General features: G+C 31.3%; 1 protein-coding gene across 4 annotated transcripts; it reads right to left on the reverse strand.

Annotated features, from left to right (window-relative positions):
• Positions 1,863-9,370, reverse strand: LOC109347494 (transcription factor TGA2.3-like). 4 transcript variants are annotated; one of them, XM_019587376.1, is made up of 12 exons: positions 9,185-9,368; positions 8,673-8,854; positions 7,979-8,082; positions 7,283-7,356; positions 6,983-7,183; positions 6,757-6,828; positions 6,627-6,686; positions 5,923-6,000; positions 5,720-5,771; positions 4,458-4,729; positions 3,152-3,400; positions 1,863-2,355 (listed from the first exon to the last, which is right to left on the reverse strand). In XM_019587376.1, exons 2-12 carry the CDS (start codon positions 8,774-8,776, stop codon positions 2,209-2,211), a joined length of 1,413 nt encoding a protein of 470 aa, XP_019442921.1. In that variant the 5' UTR covers positions 8,777-8,854; positions 9,185-9,368; the 3' UTR covers positions 1,863-2,208. The 4 variants fall into 4 exon arrangements, with proteins under 4 accessions (XP_019442921.1, XP_019442922.1, XP_019442925.1 ...); XM_019587377.1 differs by having other exon boundaries at positions 6,983-7,177; positions 9,185-9,367; XM_019587379.1 differs by having other exon boundaries at positions 2,272-2,380; positions 9,185-9,370.

Here is an 18,230-nt window from a genome sequence, read left to right on the forward strand (position 1 = left end):
TATGATTACTACGCAGCAGCAATCTTACCATTGTGCCAAGTTTACCCTCTTCGTCAAAGTAATCGGGACAGAAAAAAAATCAAATAGTAATATGCTCATTTTTATTTGGTTAGCATAAACTATGTACCCCTCTTGTTTTAATTTTGGAAAACAAACAACAACCAGGATCAACAATCAACAATCAACAACAAATACATGTATATCCAATTTACCCACGTGAGAGTAGGGATATATTGACTGAGACATTTCATCAAACACCTTATGCTCAATTACCAAACAAAGAAGTAAGTGAAATCGGTGCAACTGTTGTAGTTTTTGGTATGTGACAGGTTTGAGTTGCAGAATCAGACACATGATAAGATTAAAAAAATGAGAAATTGTAACGAATTGAATAGTTAAAGGAAGTTAAAAACGTAATGAAAAACTTACTTTGGTTCAAGCTAACTAGAATGATCGTGTTACACCTATTTCCTTGGAAGAAGACCCTTTTGTCCTTTACTCTTCACCCTTTTTCCACAAGTGAGAACTAAATAGCCAACAAAAACATTTCTAATGGGATTTTCTTCTAATTTTTTATTTATTTCAAAGTAACATTTTGGTTACAAATCTGGTAGTAACCAAAAACTTGTATTATGGAATAATTGACTAAATATTCTAAACTATACATATTATCTTTTTTAAAATTTTATGTATAATAAATAAATTTTGTTACCAAAATGTCTTTATTTCGTCAAACAATTTGATTAAAAAAGATAAAATGTTTTAATTTTATTAATAAACTCAATTTTGATAAATGAAGTTGATAAATTTATTGTTATTTTTTATATTTCATTTTAAAAAACTCTTAATTATCAAACTTTTAACTTAAATATATTTTTCAATAATAACAAATGACATGAAGAGTAATATAATCTTTAAGAGAATAAATGTGTTCTTCATCCTTGATAGTTTGGTATTTGCATTTTGGTCATGCACTCATGCTCCATAAGAGCTCATTTCTTCTTATTATATAGATCTTACTCAAATGGGCATAAAAAAATGTTTTAAATTATGGTTGTGGTCACAGATGTGATTATTATAATTGTATATATTGTGATAGTTACGATTCGGATTATAGTCGTTGTGATTTAAATTATTTTGTGAGTAAAAAAATATTTTTGATATCGATGTAGTCTCATGCGGTCTGATGTCGTTGCGTTGTGACCTAATACGCTCCGATGTGGTTGCATTACAACCCTATGCAGTCATTGTAATTTAGTATCACCGCAGTTACAATGGTCATCGCAATTGCAATATTATAGTCCACAATTTGAAACACCAGAGGCTGCAGGCATTTTGTACCCTCCAACCCGAATAGTTTTTAGGAATTTTTTGTTGTTGTTCACGTTTTAGTACTTGCGCATTATACAAAATTGTTGATTTGCTTAATTACCTTAAAATTACTTCATGGAACTCAAACTATCCCAAATTTGGAGCAGCGAAAAAAATGTTACGGAATTACAAGTGCAAATTACCTATCATTATAACATGGTATGCAGTATCGATTCCATTGCTTGATACCCGGTTTTATACCGTTCGAATGTTATTATTATTAGAGTTCCTTTATGAAAATTTAATATGTGGTATAGTTATATCTTCTATCTCAAACTTTGTATCATTTCATGTACCGCTTATTTCTCATTGGTCGGAAAAATAAAACATGAATTAAATATATATTAACTTTACATTTTCTGATCAATAATAATGAAAAACGTATATGAAGTGGTACAAAGTTTGAGAGATAAAATATGATCACGTGCATAGGTCCATTGAGGCATTATACACATATGTGCAGCCACAAACCCTTAAAATGGAAAAGAAACTGAAGAGAATAAACATTCCTCAAATACACTGATTTCTTAAATACAACACTATTAATTGTAACACAAGTACTACTATATAACAAACATTTACATAATATGATTATTGAGCATATTTCAAAGTATAGGAAAAGAAGTCAAAAGAAAATACTGTACCACCCCAGCATTAAGTGGATAAATTACAAATGGTGAGTAGAAAACTTAGTAACTAACCTTACAGAACCACTAGTATGCATCTCAAGGAATTCATTGTCAAAAGACACCAAATTTCCATGAATTCATTTAAGTGAAGGGCCAATTTGCATGTCCATGACCTGATTAGCCTTGATAAATGGTGCATCGAAATGCTTTACTCTGTTGGCCGGGCAAGCCACAAAGAGCTTAGGGCTCGCAGCCGAGAAAAATAGTCGCTTATTGCAAGAAGAGCTCGAGCTGATTGCCTGGTTGTTAATATCCGAAGCATTTGTTGTAAGGTTTGCTGCCGCAGATTATCAGCCTGGAGCAACATGGAAAACAACCACCTGATAAATAGTGACTAAAACTTTCATGGCTGATTAATATATCCATCATAGTTACACTAATCTGGATCAGTAGGGTCTAGTTCTTTAGTGCATGAATATTAATTATTTCCTTTAGGCTTACAAATAGGTTTGCATTGAAGCCTTTGATATGTTTCCATCTTTTTGTTTATATTATTCCTTCAATCATTTTCTTTTGGAGTGATACACCCCACTGGATCCCCATGTATCGTGCTAGGTCAAAGGTTCGATTCTTGGGAGCAACATTTGTTGGAAGGGGCAGTTACATACCTCGAAAGGGATTAGTTTCTTACCCTAAGGTGAGGAGATACCATTGGTTATACAAAAAAATACACATTGAGTTGTAGCTTGCATGCAACTAGACTACCTCCGTAATCCAGTCGAAGGCTAGAATAGAAGGCATTCATTCTATTTATATTATTTTAGCCTTTGTTAATTTTTCTACCAAAATGGATTCTTGACGCAACGGTTAAATTTGTTGCCAAGTGACAAGGTGGTCACAAGTTTGAGTCTTGGAATCGGCCTCTTTCCATGGTTTTTAGTCTTCCTACAAATAATTAGATGATTCTAGTGAAGCTGAAACATGATGTTGCTTTGACTGAGAAAGAAATGGATATTACAAACATAAATTTCTAGGTTCACCTATTATGTAGTTCTAAAGCTCCTAACTACACCTTTTTTTCTTCTAAAGGATGAAAGTTGAGACTTGAGACCAACGAATTAGACACTGAAAACAGGCACACAGTTATTTACCTGGTGAAGAAACCCCTCAAGAGTACCAAGCTTTCCCATGGCCATAGCCATTTGCCCCATATAATTTGCCACATTTCCTGAAGACCCTGATTGGCTAGGAGCACCATTAGCCAATGTCTCAGCCAGTGATTGCTGCAATGCATCCATTCCTTGGGACAAAGCATCTTCGGCTTCCTGGGAAGACTGCTGCAAGTTGTAGATGCCCATTAATTGTTGCTCGCTCAAAGGCTCGAGTTGATTTGCAAGCAGCTACACCCATGTCAATCCAGTTTTAATGTTAGATAGCATAACATAACAAAAGGATGGGAACTTCAAAATTCAATATCAGAATAGTGTTATCAAGATATAACTGTTGCATAGTTATTTCTTGAACATGAATAAAGTGGATTGATAAAATCTGGAGTTTTAAGCTTCAATAACCTAAAGAACTTCGGTTTCACAAAGTTTGAATCCTCGGTTGCTTTTCTCTCACTTCATCTTTTATATTCTTTTAGGAGAAGGGGGATTATTCAGGCATTTAAAAGGGCAGCCCAATGCACGAGGCTCCCACCTAGTGTGGTCTGGAAATGGTAGATATACGCAGTCCTACCCTCGAATCAAGATGAGGCAATTTACAAATCCAAATGACAGTATGGCAAACAATTCACGTTAAAATAGTTTCCATGTTTCTTGTGGAATGATTACATACTATAAAAGTTCAAAGAATATCCAAAAGCTGTCAGAAAATCTTCTATGAAACCCATTCATAAACATGTGTCATACAAACCCATTCAGAGCCCCCACCCCCCAAAAAAAGAAGCAAGTAACACTATTATGAATAATTCATTATATTCATGTTTAGGCCCTTCATGAAATGTTTATAAAACCAAGTGATTGTGTCCATTGGTCCATTGCACAATTGACATGGCAACTCAATTTATGTAAGATCTGCCCTCAGAAATTTGTAAAACTAATCTCGTCGGTGACTGGTGTGCATTAAAGTTGTTCCAACTCAGGCATGTTTATAGAGGAATACATACACGAATAAACTCCATATATAGTTCGCAAATATATAAGAAATAAACATTTCAATCCTAGGCTTTTATCTTCGGAATTCGACTTAAGAATATTAAATAGATACTGAAACATAATCACATTGTTCTAAAATAATTTTAAGATAAAAAATAGTATAATGAAAACTATTGTTGAACAGAAATTACACTGCCATATGCAAAAATCAGAGACTGCTTTTTCTAACGAGCTGAATACAGCACATATGTACTAGATATTCCCAAGAAATCATAATAGATGTATAGAAAATTCCCACCTTGAGAAGCTCGGATGAGCGAAAGTCTCCAATCCATATGAAACACCTCTCAGCTGGAGTCTTCCACATTCCGGACAGAATGTGGAAAACATCAGCTTTAGCTGCAATACCTTTCAGCTTGAAGATCTCATCAAATTGTGTCATGACATTGTCTACAATTGTACGAAGTTCAATATCTCCGGCATGAGAATTTACTGCAGCCATAAGCTCATTGATTTTCCTATTGTGCTCTTCTAACCATCGTGCATACGCTGCATCAAACTGCATAGCACCTACATACAAAGATGATTAACACATGATTTAGGATCCGAATAGAATAACACAAACTTTTGCAAAATCCCTGCAGCCCTTCCCCTGAACATCGATGCTACTGAGTACTAAGGTGTCAGAGTACAAAATAATATAGCAGGCCATCAAATAGGTCACTGTGTTCTGTTAAGTATCAGAGGAGTGCAGTATTGAAGTGCAAGATTCAACCAAGTATTCTTTAGATAAACATGTTTGCCAGTGACTAATAGTACAAAAGAAACATAAGAAATTTATATCTACATAAGAAATTTCAGTTTTAATTACTGAAAAAGAATCAGCACAGTATCTCATGGAGAACTTATTCGATAAATATTGTGCATCGACATGCACAATGAGAAAATGACAGGAAAAGAGAGTCTAAGGTACTAATAACAGGAAGCCCTCAAGGAACATATGGCCAAATTTAACTCTCAAATTGTCAGTCGACAAACCGAAGCTGATTTTATGCATACCAGAAAGTTAAAGAAAAGTTTTGACAGTAGTTCCAAAATGAGAGAGTTCCATCTTTTGGTTTAGAACATAGTTTGGCTTGTCAAAGATTCCATATTGAGTTAAGGCAATCAAATTAATCAGTGTCGGTTATGGCTTAAGCCCATGATGAGAGCACATCCCAGAAGACGAGTCCATTAGATGGGCGAGCCTCATGATTTAAGTATCACATTAATCTTTTTAAACTCAATATGGAACCCGACAATTTTTCATCTGTGTGCTTCAAATATATCCATTTTACATATATACACATAAAGCTATTCACCATTTCAGGACAGTGAAATTCTTAATCGAATGTCAAGCCAAGTGTTACCGGCTTTTACATTGGCCAGAGTTACAGCTTTAAATTGGATACTAATAAACACAACATTTCAAAAATCTTCTCCAAGTAGAAGGTCTATTAACCCAATGCTAAAGTTACAAAGCTTGAGCCACAAGATTAGAGATACAAGAGGTTTAAATACCATTTCCACTCATTGAATGGCCCGGATCTCCCGTGCCTGAAATAAATGAGCCCTACAAGAGAGTAATAACCAATGAATGTATGCATTAAGTAATAACAGCCAGATTAAAAAAGTTTGTGAGAAAAGGGGTGGAGGGCTTTAAATAGGATAAGCAAAAAACTTCGAAAAGAGATAGTGAAGTGATTAAGATAATGTGTCCAGACCTGCTGGCGGGCTTTCTGGAGCTCTTGCTCAAGCTGGGTTAGTTTCAGTCTGCTACTCTCTAATTGTTGAACATATGCCTGAATGAATATAGAAAGTGTCAATCACCAACTTTCCGAAAATCTTGAAGTTGTTACTTCAAGCCTTATGAATGGCTTTTATATTTAAGACACCCCTTAACATGAGCCTTTTGAGCTTGAAGCATGGATAAATCACAAGCCTAGTGTAATTTGTGCTGAATTTTAACTTTTAATTACAAGAATGTCAATTACCAACTCTCTCAAAATATAACTTTTTTCTTGGGAAGGCTTATAAACGGTTTTATATTTAATAGGATGGATTGAAAATCATAAGATATTAAAGGCCTGTAATAGATGAAATACGGAAAAATCCTGCCTTTAAAAGGAGATGTGAAAATCAACAATATAATAATGTTGCATCCAAAAAGTAGCCAATTTTTTTGGTTGAACTTTGTTAGGAATGGGGGAGCCCGATATCAATGGGAGATCTGACAAATGAGCTAAGCGAAGAATCACATAAGTCAGTTTGACAACACATCTTGACCCAAAAACTGAAGACATTAGGTCTAGTCACTTATATGCATTTCAACTTATCCATTATTCACAAATGTGAGACTTTTAATTGGATTCCCAACAAATTTATAGAACAAGTAATTTTTCAATTAAAAGGAAACAAAATGAATTACCTTTTTCTTCAGTCTGCTTTTCCTTGCAGCCTCCCGATTTTGAGCTAGCCGTCGTAACGTCTGAATGAATATAAAATTAATACAAAATGACAAAAGAATAGGTTATATGAGTATAATAAATTTATAGAACCTTTTGGTTTGATTTATCTTTTGATCTATCACTGGAATCAGCGGATGCAACAGCTAATTGATCCCTTTCAGACTGCAAAACAACAACAATACACCATATTTCATTTAAAAGGCAACAATTTGTTTATCTGCTCGATAATATTGAACCATTATCACTTAAAGGCTTTCAATCATTGAATCAATTTGATTCCAGAAGCAGAACAGATTTACGAAAGTAAAATAATCACCCATTGATTTTTATCATCAGTGTCATCTGTTGAAGAACCAGTCACAGGGCTTGCAACTGCCATGCCGGACTCCCCCCAGTTCTCACGATGACCAGCCGATGTGTAAGCTAAATTTGCTGGCAAGGCTCTTTGTAACGGCAATGCCTGTGTCCCAGCAATTGTGGCAAAGAGATTTGCATCTGAGGTTGCAACAGACTGTATCTTGCACATAAAAAAATAATGTGAAACAAATGAACTCGAGTTATAGTTTGAGACTTATTGATTCTTTGAAGCACTCGACTTAATAAAGTAAGAAATCACCTTGCCCAAAGCACCAAACTGAACATTAGAACCGGGACCTTGGCTATGTGACTTCATTTGATTGAACACTGGATCTGGAAGATAATATAAAAATGAAAGGACACTAAAGGTTTTAGACAACATGCCAAGTTATTTAGTTTAAAAGGCAAAGTTGAATATGAGATAAACCAAAGTGTTTTGGCAATTCCCATTAGTTAATTCAAATAACTCCGGTCCTACCTAGTGGGAAAAGACTTGGCCGAAGATAATTAAGATGTTTCTATGAGCTGGAAAAATGAAAGGCTCATGTTACTTATGACAAAAACTATTGAAAAGAATATGATTAATTTGTTTCCCATATAAATAGGCTATGGTGAATTCACAGAGCACCGAGTATGAAAACAATTTCCAAAAAGCTAAAATGAAAGGCGTATTAGTATATGACAACAATTAGAAGAATATTTTTCCAGAGTTTATATACAAAAATTTAATTTGGCTCAGAAGATTAACAAAATAACACTAATCTCAGTGGGAATTCACAGAGTAATGCATAAAAGAACAGAATGAAGGCTTAAGTAACTATAAAGTTATTGACATATTAACAAATGCAGACAAATGGAAAAGTAAATTGATAAAATAGAAGTTCACAGCAACAACGAATACCAAATAAGAAAGTGCGGTGTCGAACTGTAAGAGATTAAAATGTACATAACATACTTCTGCTAAGATTGATAGCGTCCTCCAAACGAAATCCAATAGATTGCTCAAGGTGTCCAAATTCAGAAACTCGAGATGGAGGAACAGTAGTTCCTTCTACGCCCCTGAAAACCGAAATCTTAATAACCACATAACAAAGGTGCAGTATGCATCCAAGAAAGTCATGCAGCCACTTAAATCCAAATTTCAAAGCTAAATTGAAGTTGAAAACCATAAATCATACTCAACACAACTTATCCATGAGATAATTTTAGCACCAAAAGAATCATGTCAATCTTTTCTGGAAAGCTGAAGCTACAATAGACAGATAAATAAAATTACAACGCTCAATAATTTCAAGAATTAAAAGAAGCCGTGACGTAACATTCTAGTTCATTGAGGGTGAAATAAAAGGAAGGATTCGTCCCCAGAATTCTCCATTAAACAAGAATCGAATTATAAAAAATTTCATTATTTTCACCCCTTCTATTTCTTCAATAACATGACAAGTTGATTAGTTCATTACGATTTATACTAGAATACTTACTACATTCAACATCATGAAAATCTTATGTATCCTGTTTCTTTAGGATTTGATTAAAAATGGAAAGATAACAACATCAATAACAATAACACTAAATCAAAAGATACTAGAAACCTATTATAAGTCTAAAATAAAATTAAATCAAACAAAAGGGTTCTCTGAAAAGTTTACATGGAACTAGAAGAAGGTAATGAAGGAGCATAGCTTGGCATCCCTTTCACAAATTTGTTAGTTTCCTCAGTGTTAATGTTCACTTTTCTAGTTCTACTACCCATCAATAACCAAAATCAGCACCCCATTTCATAAAGCAACCAGCTTCAACTAAACACAGCTCAAAAAATGATCCTTAAATTCTGCAAACAAATTTAAGATACAAATTGCAAGCTCAGGGAACATGAATCAAAACAAAAACAGCAAACGACATGTGTCATAACATGTTAAAAAAAATAAAAAGATAGCATGATTCTACATACTCCAACTTGAAGCAAGGACAAAACTTTGAAACACTATTTTTTTTGCAGCAACCATATATTAAAAGAAGAAAAAGGAAGAAAAAAATAAGCTAAAATGGCCCAACTTCGAAAAACAAAGTTAACATAGAAAAACTTCAAGAAGTTCCAAAAAAAGTGATCTTAGAAAAAAAGTTTATATCAAAATCAGTTTTTGATAGATTTGAGAAGTACCCAGATAAAGAAAACGAATGTAATAGCCCTGCAGAACCTAATTAGTGCAAGTTGATAAATACCGTGCCTTTTTTCTTTGACTTTTTTGATTCAATGAAGTTGGAATGGAATATTGAACTGTGTAGTTCAGAAAAATCTTAATGTCTTTTGTGTTTTTGCTTATGGTTGATTCAAAGAAAGGTTTTGTCACCAAAAAACAAAGATAAAAAGCTTTATCATATATTATTTTTTTCTACCTGAGTATATTCTTGGCATGTTTCTTTTCCTTATTAACCAAATAAATATTTTCGGTATATCTTATTTGATTTTTCATAATATTGCAGGTCAGATTTATGGGAAATAATTTTTTAATTGATATAACATAATTGTGATAACTAAAATGATTGTTGCAATTTTAGATCTTACAAATATATAGTTTGAATTACCCAATATGTTAGCTTCATCATCACTTTATTACAAAAGTAGCGTTACTCGTCAAGATGATATTTATGACACTCCTACAATAAAGTTAAGGTTGTTATATGTTCTATTTTTAGTTTTCAACTTGATATCTCGTGGTTGGGTATAAGTGATGACTTTAAATCTTCCTAGATTTTTTGTTTTGTATTCTATGAGTAACTTTGTTCAATCTTCTGTAGCAAGATGATTGATCAGAAAAATATTTTATATTAAACTTTTAATTTAAATATATATTTTTCAATTCAATCATGAGTAGTGACACACATTTGGGGAGGCTCTTATTTCATTAAGGCCTTATCTGAGAGTCGAGTTTTGGAGGGGAAGGGAATGAATGACTTTGGAAAGTCTTCCCTTTGTTTGGAAGTTGGATCAAGAAGAGAGAAATGTTTTGGAGAGTTTCCCTTTAAAACCATCCACATGTCTATTTTTAAAGTTCCCACAATTTTGGGTTTTTTGGAGACAAAATGTCAAAATAGCTAAATATGTTTAGTAATAATATATAATTACATATTATTGTCAATTTCTCATTGTTAATTACATTTTTAAGGGAAAATAAAAAAAAAAATTATTACATTATCATTAGTTTACCTCATTCATCTAAATTTCATACTCTTAAACAAGGGAGATGTTTTCCTTCATTTTTCATTCCCTTCCTCCCCTTCCTAACCCTTTGATTCCTCTCCTTCCTAACCATTTGATTCCTCTCCTTCCCTTTCGCTCTTAACTCCCAAACAAAGCCTAAGGCGTTTGGTGTGAATTATAGTAATTATAATATGTTTATGTTTAGGTACCTTAGCTGAAAACTAAATATAAACTAATCTCTTTTATTTGGATAAAGTAGAAATATTATTTTTTACATAGTAAATTACAGAAAAGCGTACGAGGTTATATGTTTATGTCATGATTCTTTTGATTGTTTTTTACACTATTTTTTTTAATATACATTTTTTAATATTTACCATCATATACATTTTTTTATAAAATTTTTAATATTACATAACGAAGGCTAAAAAATATTAAAATGGTATACAATATAAAAACCAACATCAATATTAAAAAACAACATGAGACACAAATAAAATAGAAGTTGCTAAACTTGAATTACATAATTAACAAAATAAAGAATACACAAATGTCAAGTTTTATGATGAGGTAAAATGGGAAGTGAAAAAACCAATGTCAATATTTAAAAGCAACATGACACATATTTATAATATGGAGTTTGGTAGAAGTGTAAATGAGAAGGGAGATAATCTTAAAATTAAGGATAAAATAAAAATTGATATTTCAATAAAAAAAATAAGTCAACTTTAAAATAAACAACACATGGTGGAGGAACTTCTATTTTTTGGCTTCTTTTTCCAAAAATATAAGTTGTGTTTATAATTTAAATAGGTTTTCAAATATACTTATACATCAACTTTATATCTAATGAAGACTTTTGTGAGCAAAAATATCACCTATAAAAAATTCTTCTTAATTATGCAAATTAATTTCCTCCTTATTATAAAGCTCTCTTTAATTATATACACATATTAAGGAGAATAATTGCTTCTATTGATTTATTTATTTTAGTATTATCAAGGGTATTTTATCACATTTTGGTAAGAACTATGTAATTTAGAATGTGTGGTAAAGAACTAATCATTTTGAGATGTGTGGTTGTCCCTTTCAACAAATGTCACTCATAGGAATTAAATCCTTAACCTTTTAGTCATTTTGAAAATCTAGCAGGGTCTTACGTCATTAGATCAACGCTTTGTTGGTTCTCTTGATTATTTAAAAGATACTGTAATATTAAAAGTTTACCCTTTTATATTTCCTCATAATTTTACAAATTTATCACGTTTTATTAGTGAAGAAATGGTAAATAAGAGAAAAAGAAGAAATGTTGCATCAAAATCTAAAGTATCCCACTAAAAGAATAAAAAAATTCTAGAAATATATAGAATCAGAGGGAATAGTTTAAAAGCTTTATCTAACTTTAATAAATGAGTGTATTGGAGTTCTAACACACATCATTCACATTTATTTTTATTATTTCTGGGAAGAAACAATAATAATTAAATATGAATGGTGGATGATACAACAACAATGTATAAAACCTAGTGCATATATTTTTTCTCTTAATAAATCTTGTTTGAAAAGATAAATTGAAATATAAATAGTTAACAATAAATTATAGGAGAGGGATCCACTTACTCCAAGAGTAAGTTTTTTTAAACTTACTCCTCATCCTAGTCATCAATTCTAGGGAAATTCAATGGTTTGAATTAGTGAGGTAGATCTAAACGATTAGATGTCCATAAAATTGACAGATAGGATGTGAAGTAAGTTTTAAAAGCTCACTCTTGAAGTAAGTGAAACCACACTCTAAATTATAATATGTTATAAATCTGTATATATATTTTTTAAATGAGAAATTTTATTAGAGGTTGAACAAAATGTTAGGATGATAAAAAAACATAGTCCCACCTATAGAGCTGATATTAGCATTTTATAAATCCTACTGAAAATAAAAAAGTGTCGCTACTTTTTATAATGAGAGGGGAGCACTTTGGCTACACTTGAAGTCTTTCTCAATCTCTATTTGTCGCCATTTTTTTACCATTTTCTCAAATGTGTTAAAGAATTGTGTAAGACTAGTTGTTTTACCTACAATCTCAAATAAGACACTATTTGTACTCTCATTCCGTTTAGAGGACTTAACACCAGTCGAAAATATTTTCTTGTTAAAAGTAGTACTCTACTTGTGACGAATTTATACATATCCTCCAACCATTGTGTTTACTCATGATCTCCTTTTAAGTACTTTAAAATTCTTCTTCTGAATCACAACCCCATATGCACTTTTTTTAACAAACTATGGAATTTATGATTTGAATTAAGAGCACCCAAATGAGAAGGAGAGAAGATTATGAGATTATAAATTAATACTTATTTTTATTTATCTATTTCATATTAAAATTTAATTAATTTAGTTTTTTATGAGTTGATATTATTCTGTTATTTGTCTTTAAAAGTGATGTGTTGTATTATTAGTCTCTATGGAACTGAAGTTTTTCTCTCTTACAAATATATCGTTAGTTTGAATTAGCCGATATGTTAGCTTCATGATGGCTTTTTAGAAAAGTTGTGTTACAAGTCAAGCTGATATTTAAGATACTCCTATAACAGGAGGTAAAGTTAAGGTTATTATATGTTCTATTTTTAGTTTTCTAAGGCAACTTGATATTGAAGGTTGTGAGTATAAGTTATGACTTTAAATCTTGGTAGATTTTTTGTTTTGTATTCTATAGGTACCTTTGTTAGGCACTTAGGCTTATAATTATAAAAAAGTAGCATTATTAATAACAAGTCCGTCATTAAACGACCGACATACTAATATAGTGATACGTTGGTTCAACCGATTGTTTATTAATTAAATTGAATTCATATGAAGGTAGATATATATATATTATACTATCATTAATATTAAAAATTAATAAAGAAAGTGATAAATAATTCTATTATACCATTTGTTAAAACAAAATATGTGACTTGGTGATAGACAATATTTTAGAAGTATAAACAAATGTATTGATTTTGTGTTTGATCATCCATAACAACATTTTGATAAAAATTAAGTCACTTTCATAAAAAAAGTTATAACTTTAAATGAATATAGGTCGATAAGCTTGATACAGTTTGAATAAAAATCGGCCAATATGACCGTTTTTGACAAGTTTTAACTGATTTCGACCTATATGATTATATGACAAGTATAATTGATGTATTGTACCATTATAGGAATCAACTCATTGGTTAAATGGACTAGTATAGTATAATTTTCATAACACTATTATAAAGTTGAGACTTATCCTTATTTCAGTAAGTCTCTTTAACTCAATCATAAATTTTATTCATACAAAAATATAAATTTATGTCTTATAAGGACTTTTGTTCACAATTCTTCTTATGCAAATTAATGTTCGTTCTTATTATAAAGGGAAAAGTTCACAGAACCTCTTAAACTTTATGTATTTTGCAACTAGACACTGTAAACTATTTTTCTTCCTAATTGCTCCTTAAACTTTAACTATTGGTGAAATTGGTTCCTATGTACATGCAATTTTGGGCCGACTTGTTTAGAAAGTAATTTGCAAAGGGGGTTGACTTGTTTGATATGATGCCTGAGGAGTAATCTTTCAAAGAAATCATTGGTAAAATGGATCGGATACCTCATTCCTATTCTGCAGTTCACATTCCTGCTTTTATTCTAGAAATTGTATGAAAGAGAGATGATCATGGAAGTTCATTTATGATTTCGGCTTCTCGCTAAGCTTGTAGCTTATGGAGTGACTTATCTCAAATGTTTTAGTTGAGGTTGAGATTTTTTTGTCACTCATATATGCATGCATTTGTCATTGCCCATTGAGTTTAAGATAATTTTTTGTGAATCCATTGTATTCAGACAAATTCTTTATTCTGATAGAGAAATTCTGTATATAATTTAGAGCTTGACTTGTTCTCATGAGAGGTTGAAAGTGTTGTTTCATGCTTTGCCCTTATTAGGTGTTTATTTACTATTTAGTATTAGTATTTATGTTAATTCCAATTTCATTGATAGTAATTTAAAAGTGTATGTATGAAGGGACCAATTTCGCTGATAATTAAAGTTTAAGGACTAGTTAGGAAGAAAAATAGTTTATAGTGCCTACTTACAAAATATATAAATTTTAAGGAGGTTTTGTGAATTTTACCCTATTATAAAAGTGTTTGTAATTACATACACATATTAGGGAGAATAATTACTTCTCTTGATTTTTTTTTTAAAATATACTATGATATTAAAAGTTTACCCTTTTAACTTTCCTCAGGATTTCACAAATTTATTGTTTTTATTCGTGAGTAAATGATAAATAAGAGAAAAACAAGAAATATTGCATCAAAATATAAAGTATTCTATTTAAAGAATTAAAAAATTTCTAGAAATATATAAACAAATCATAGTTTGATCGCTCACTTTGCTTGAACAATCAAATCATACTATAAACAAAATAGTCACATGTTTTAAGATCCTACAAATCATAACATAACAATTTCAGTTAAATGGCAATGAATCAAAACATTTGATTATGTTAGAACCAAGTTTTACCTTACTGATAAAATCATATTTTATGCTTCAACCAAACCCTAATCACCATTATTACAGATTCACCACTTACATCACCTCCATCATCCAAATAAAACCAATTGAATCAACATGACCAGGATAAGAGATTTGTTGTCCCAAATCATATCTCACACTAATGAAAATATATTATGTCAATTAAAAAAATTTAAATATACATAATTTTTTTTATTTTTGCTTCATTGTCATTGGTACGAGACAAAATCTGGGACAATAGATTTTTGTTCCATTACAAGAGGATTCACCAAAGGCAGCGAAAATCTAGGAATGATGACAGGACGGATCGGGGTCGAGTTTGCACATACCCAAACCCGAAATTCAAAACATGAACCCGAACTCAACGATATTGAAAATAAAGATACCATCCCTGAACCCGTTGCGTTTCGGGTAACCCAAACTCGATTAAAAACCCAAAAATAATAAATGTACTAAGGAAAGTTATGAGATCATTTTTGTTTCATTTTTCTCTAGCATTTCTATTTTCTGTTGTAGTATTTCATTTCTTTTATAGTAAAATACATTGACACCCCATGAGTTTTAGCGAAATTACACAAACCATCTTTCTCTTCTTTACACTTACAAAAAATCCTAATTTATATATATACATTACGCTGACTAACTCAGGAGAAATAAGTATAATCTTTTAAATAAAAAGGACGACGAATGTAACTAAGTTAAATAGAATATGATATATTGTGGGGACAAATCCAAATAATATACGAGTCAATACTTTATTATTTTTGGTTCGTTACGATATAGTATAAGAATATTTAAATAATATCTCTTTGGAATTGTTGATGCATTTTGTAACAAAAAAGAATGAAAATACATTGACTTGTATATTATGTAGATTTGTCTCCACAATATAATATGTTTTGTTTAACTTAATTGCATTTATCATATTTATCACATTTTTCTTATTAAAAGATTACACATATTTCTCGTGCATGAGTGACCAGTGTAAAGAAAATATATAAATTAGGGGATTTGTATAGGTATAGAAAAGTGAAAGGTGATTTATGTAATTTCACTAAAACTCATGGGCTGTAAGTGTAATTTACCCTTTCTTTTATATTCGAAGAGCGAATAGTTTCTGAAGTAAAATTAGAAATGAAAAACAATGGACACATGATAGAATTTTCAATTTTAAGTTGAATTACATTACTTCGTGCGAGTTCAGGGTAGGGTCTTTGCTCTACCAAACTCGAGAATGAAATCTGGTTAAAACCCGAACCCAATCACATCGAATTTTGCCGTTAAATTCGGGTTGGGTTCAGGTGGGTACCCATGGTTTAGTTTTCATTTCATCCATGTGGAAAGCCAATAACTTATATCCAATTGACTCAACAAAGCCCAAAATCAATTGAAAAGGATCACCTGTCTCGTAATATTCTTGTCCCCATGTCCGAATCAATCAAACTTCACAAAATAATATTAAAATACTAATTTCTATTTTTATAATTTTTCTTTTTAAATGAATGAAACTTTTTCGTTAGCTTAGGACACTAAATGAGACATGAATGATATATATGATCCCATCCAAAATCAATATACCTAGATAGGACTGAAGCAAGAAACAAAAAAGACAAATGAGAGGGAAACTTCATGCGGATCAATAAATCACAATCCACAATTTTGAAATAAATAAACTTTACATTTTGAACGGTTAGATTGTATGATTGTGGTTTATTGTTAAATTTTTTCATTAAACTAAAATCAATAATACGAAGGAATCGCATAATTGTAGCAATCAATCCTAAACTCATAATTGTTGCAACCACACGTTTTTTAGCACCTCATGCAATTGTTTTAATCAAATTCAAAATCAATTCAGATTCAATACAGCGAACTTGTTATGTAATACATATTTTAAGGTGAGTAAGCCCCCATCATATGTTAAGAAAGATGGCCGTAAGTGGTGATGATAATAATGAGAAAATGAATTTTAACTTATGTATTAAAGATGTGACATTTTTATCAAAACTTTGTGAGATTAGTGGAGTCAGCATTTTTCGTCCTGATGCACATTTTAGGCAAATAAATCCTCGACGATGTCGTTTTAAGCTTGCATCGTGGCTTGACAAAGAGTTTTTAAGAAAAAATATATAAGGCTCAAAACATGTGTTTCCTATAATCCACCATTCACCTTTCTCTCCTATCTTATTTTCAGTAGTTTTCAAACATGATTTCAACATTTAAAAGAATTTTTCAGGTTGTGATAAGGATGGTCTGAGGCGAAAAATTTCTATAAATGTTCCTTTTGACATTGCACTTTTTCCCTAATTTTCGTATGAGATATTAATTGAGGAATCTCAACGGTTTTTTTTGTATATTGTTCGTTTTTTTGCACTTTAAGCTTGGAACATTCCTTGTATTCTCTTATCATTCGGTCACATGATTGATGTGAAGAACAAATTATATCCTTTAATAATCAAATGTCAAGGAAAAGGCTGAAAAACTACCCGCCCAAAGTTACTGACATATTGGGGGTTATTTAAAAATTAACTCATTCCATAATGTCTAAGCTCAAATGGGGTCACTAGGGATGTCTTCAAAGTGTTTAGAAATTATAAGAATGTCTTGTGTCATAAGAAAGATCTGCTAGAAAATTACATCATTTTGGGGTCTTATATTTTCATTGTCTTTGTTTGAAAAGCTTGATGATGATCAACATGTGTTTGCTTAGGTTGGTTATATGTCAAAGTTGTGTTGCTCCCCCTCACTTTGTTCTCTCCCTCAACTAAGCAATAAGGTGAAATACACACAAGTAGGTAGCAAACATACGGAAGCTCAACAACCTGAAACACATCAAACGACAAACAACCTTTCTCCCATTTTTGACATTATCCAAAAGTATAGACAATTAAGTGATAATAGCTAGTCAAAAGTAAGAAGAGATATAAAATTTGTGAAAAGAATCTGTAATTAATTAGAAAGTACAAGCTTTGATTTGATTAACCAGTTTTTAGAGAATTGAACATATGCACAAGTTTACTGCATTTAATCGATTATCGAGGGCACTTAATCGATTAAACTGAAAAAAAACAACATAGGATTCAAGTTTGTATGACACATCCACTATGTAAATATTCAATTAGTCATGGCTTGATTAATAGTTCTGATATAGTCAGGTTAAACATATATTAATCAAACAAAAATGGCATACACACAAGATATGATCAAGATACTCATAAAACCATAAACCATTCAACATAATTAGTAATTGTTCATCAAAGCATTAAATTTGCGAAAATTTTAAAACAAGTACAAGAGTAGAGTTTTATAACATATTACAAGCCAAAATAACGCAATGCTCAAAATTACACGAAGTACACAACCCAAAACACAATACTAAACGACAAAACATGACTCCCTATAGGCTAGACACTCCTAGACTAATCCTTAGATGGTGAA

This window comes from Lupinus angustifolius, chromosome LG05, assembly GCF_001865875.1.
Source record: "Lupinus angustifolius cultivar Tanjil chromosome LG05, LupAngTanjil_v1.0, whole genome shotgun sequence".
In the NCBI taxonomy this organism is placed as follows: domain Eukaryota; kingdom Viridiplantae; phylum Streptophyta; class Magnoliopsida; order Fabales; family Fabaceae; genus Lupinus; species Lupinus angustifolius.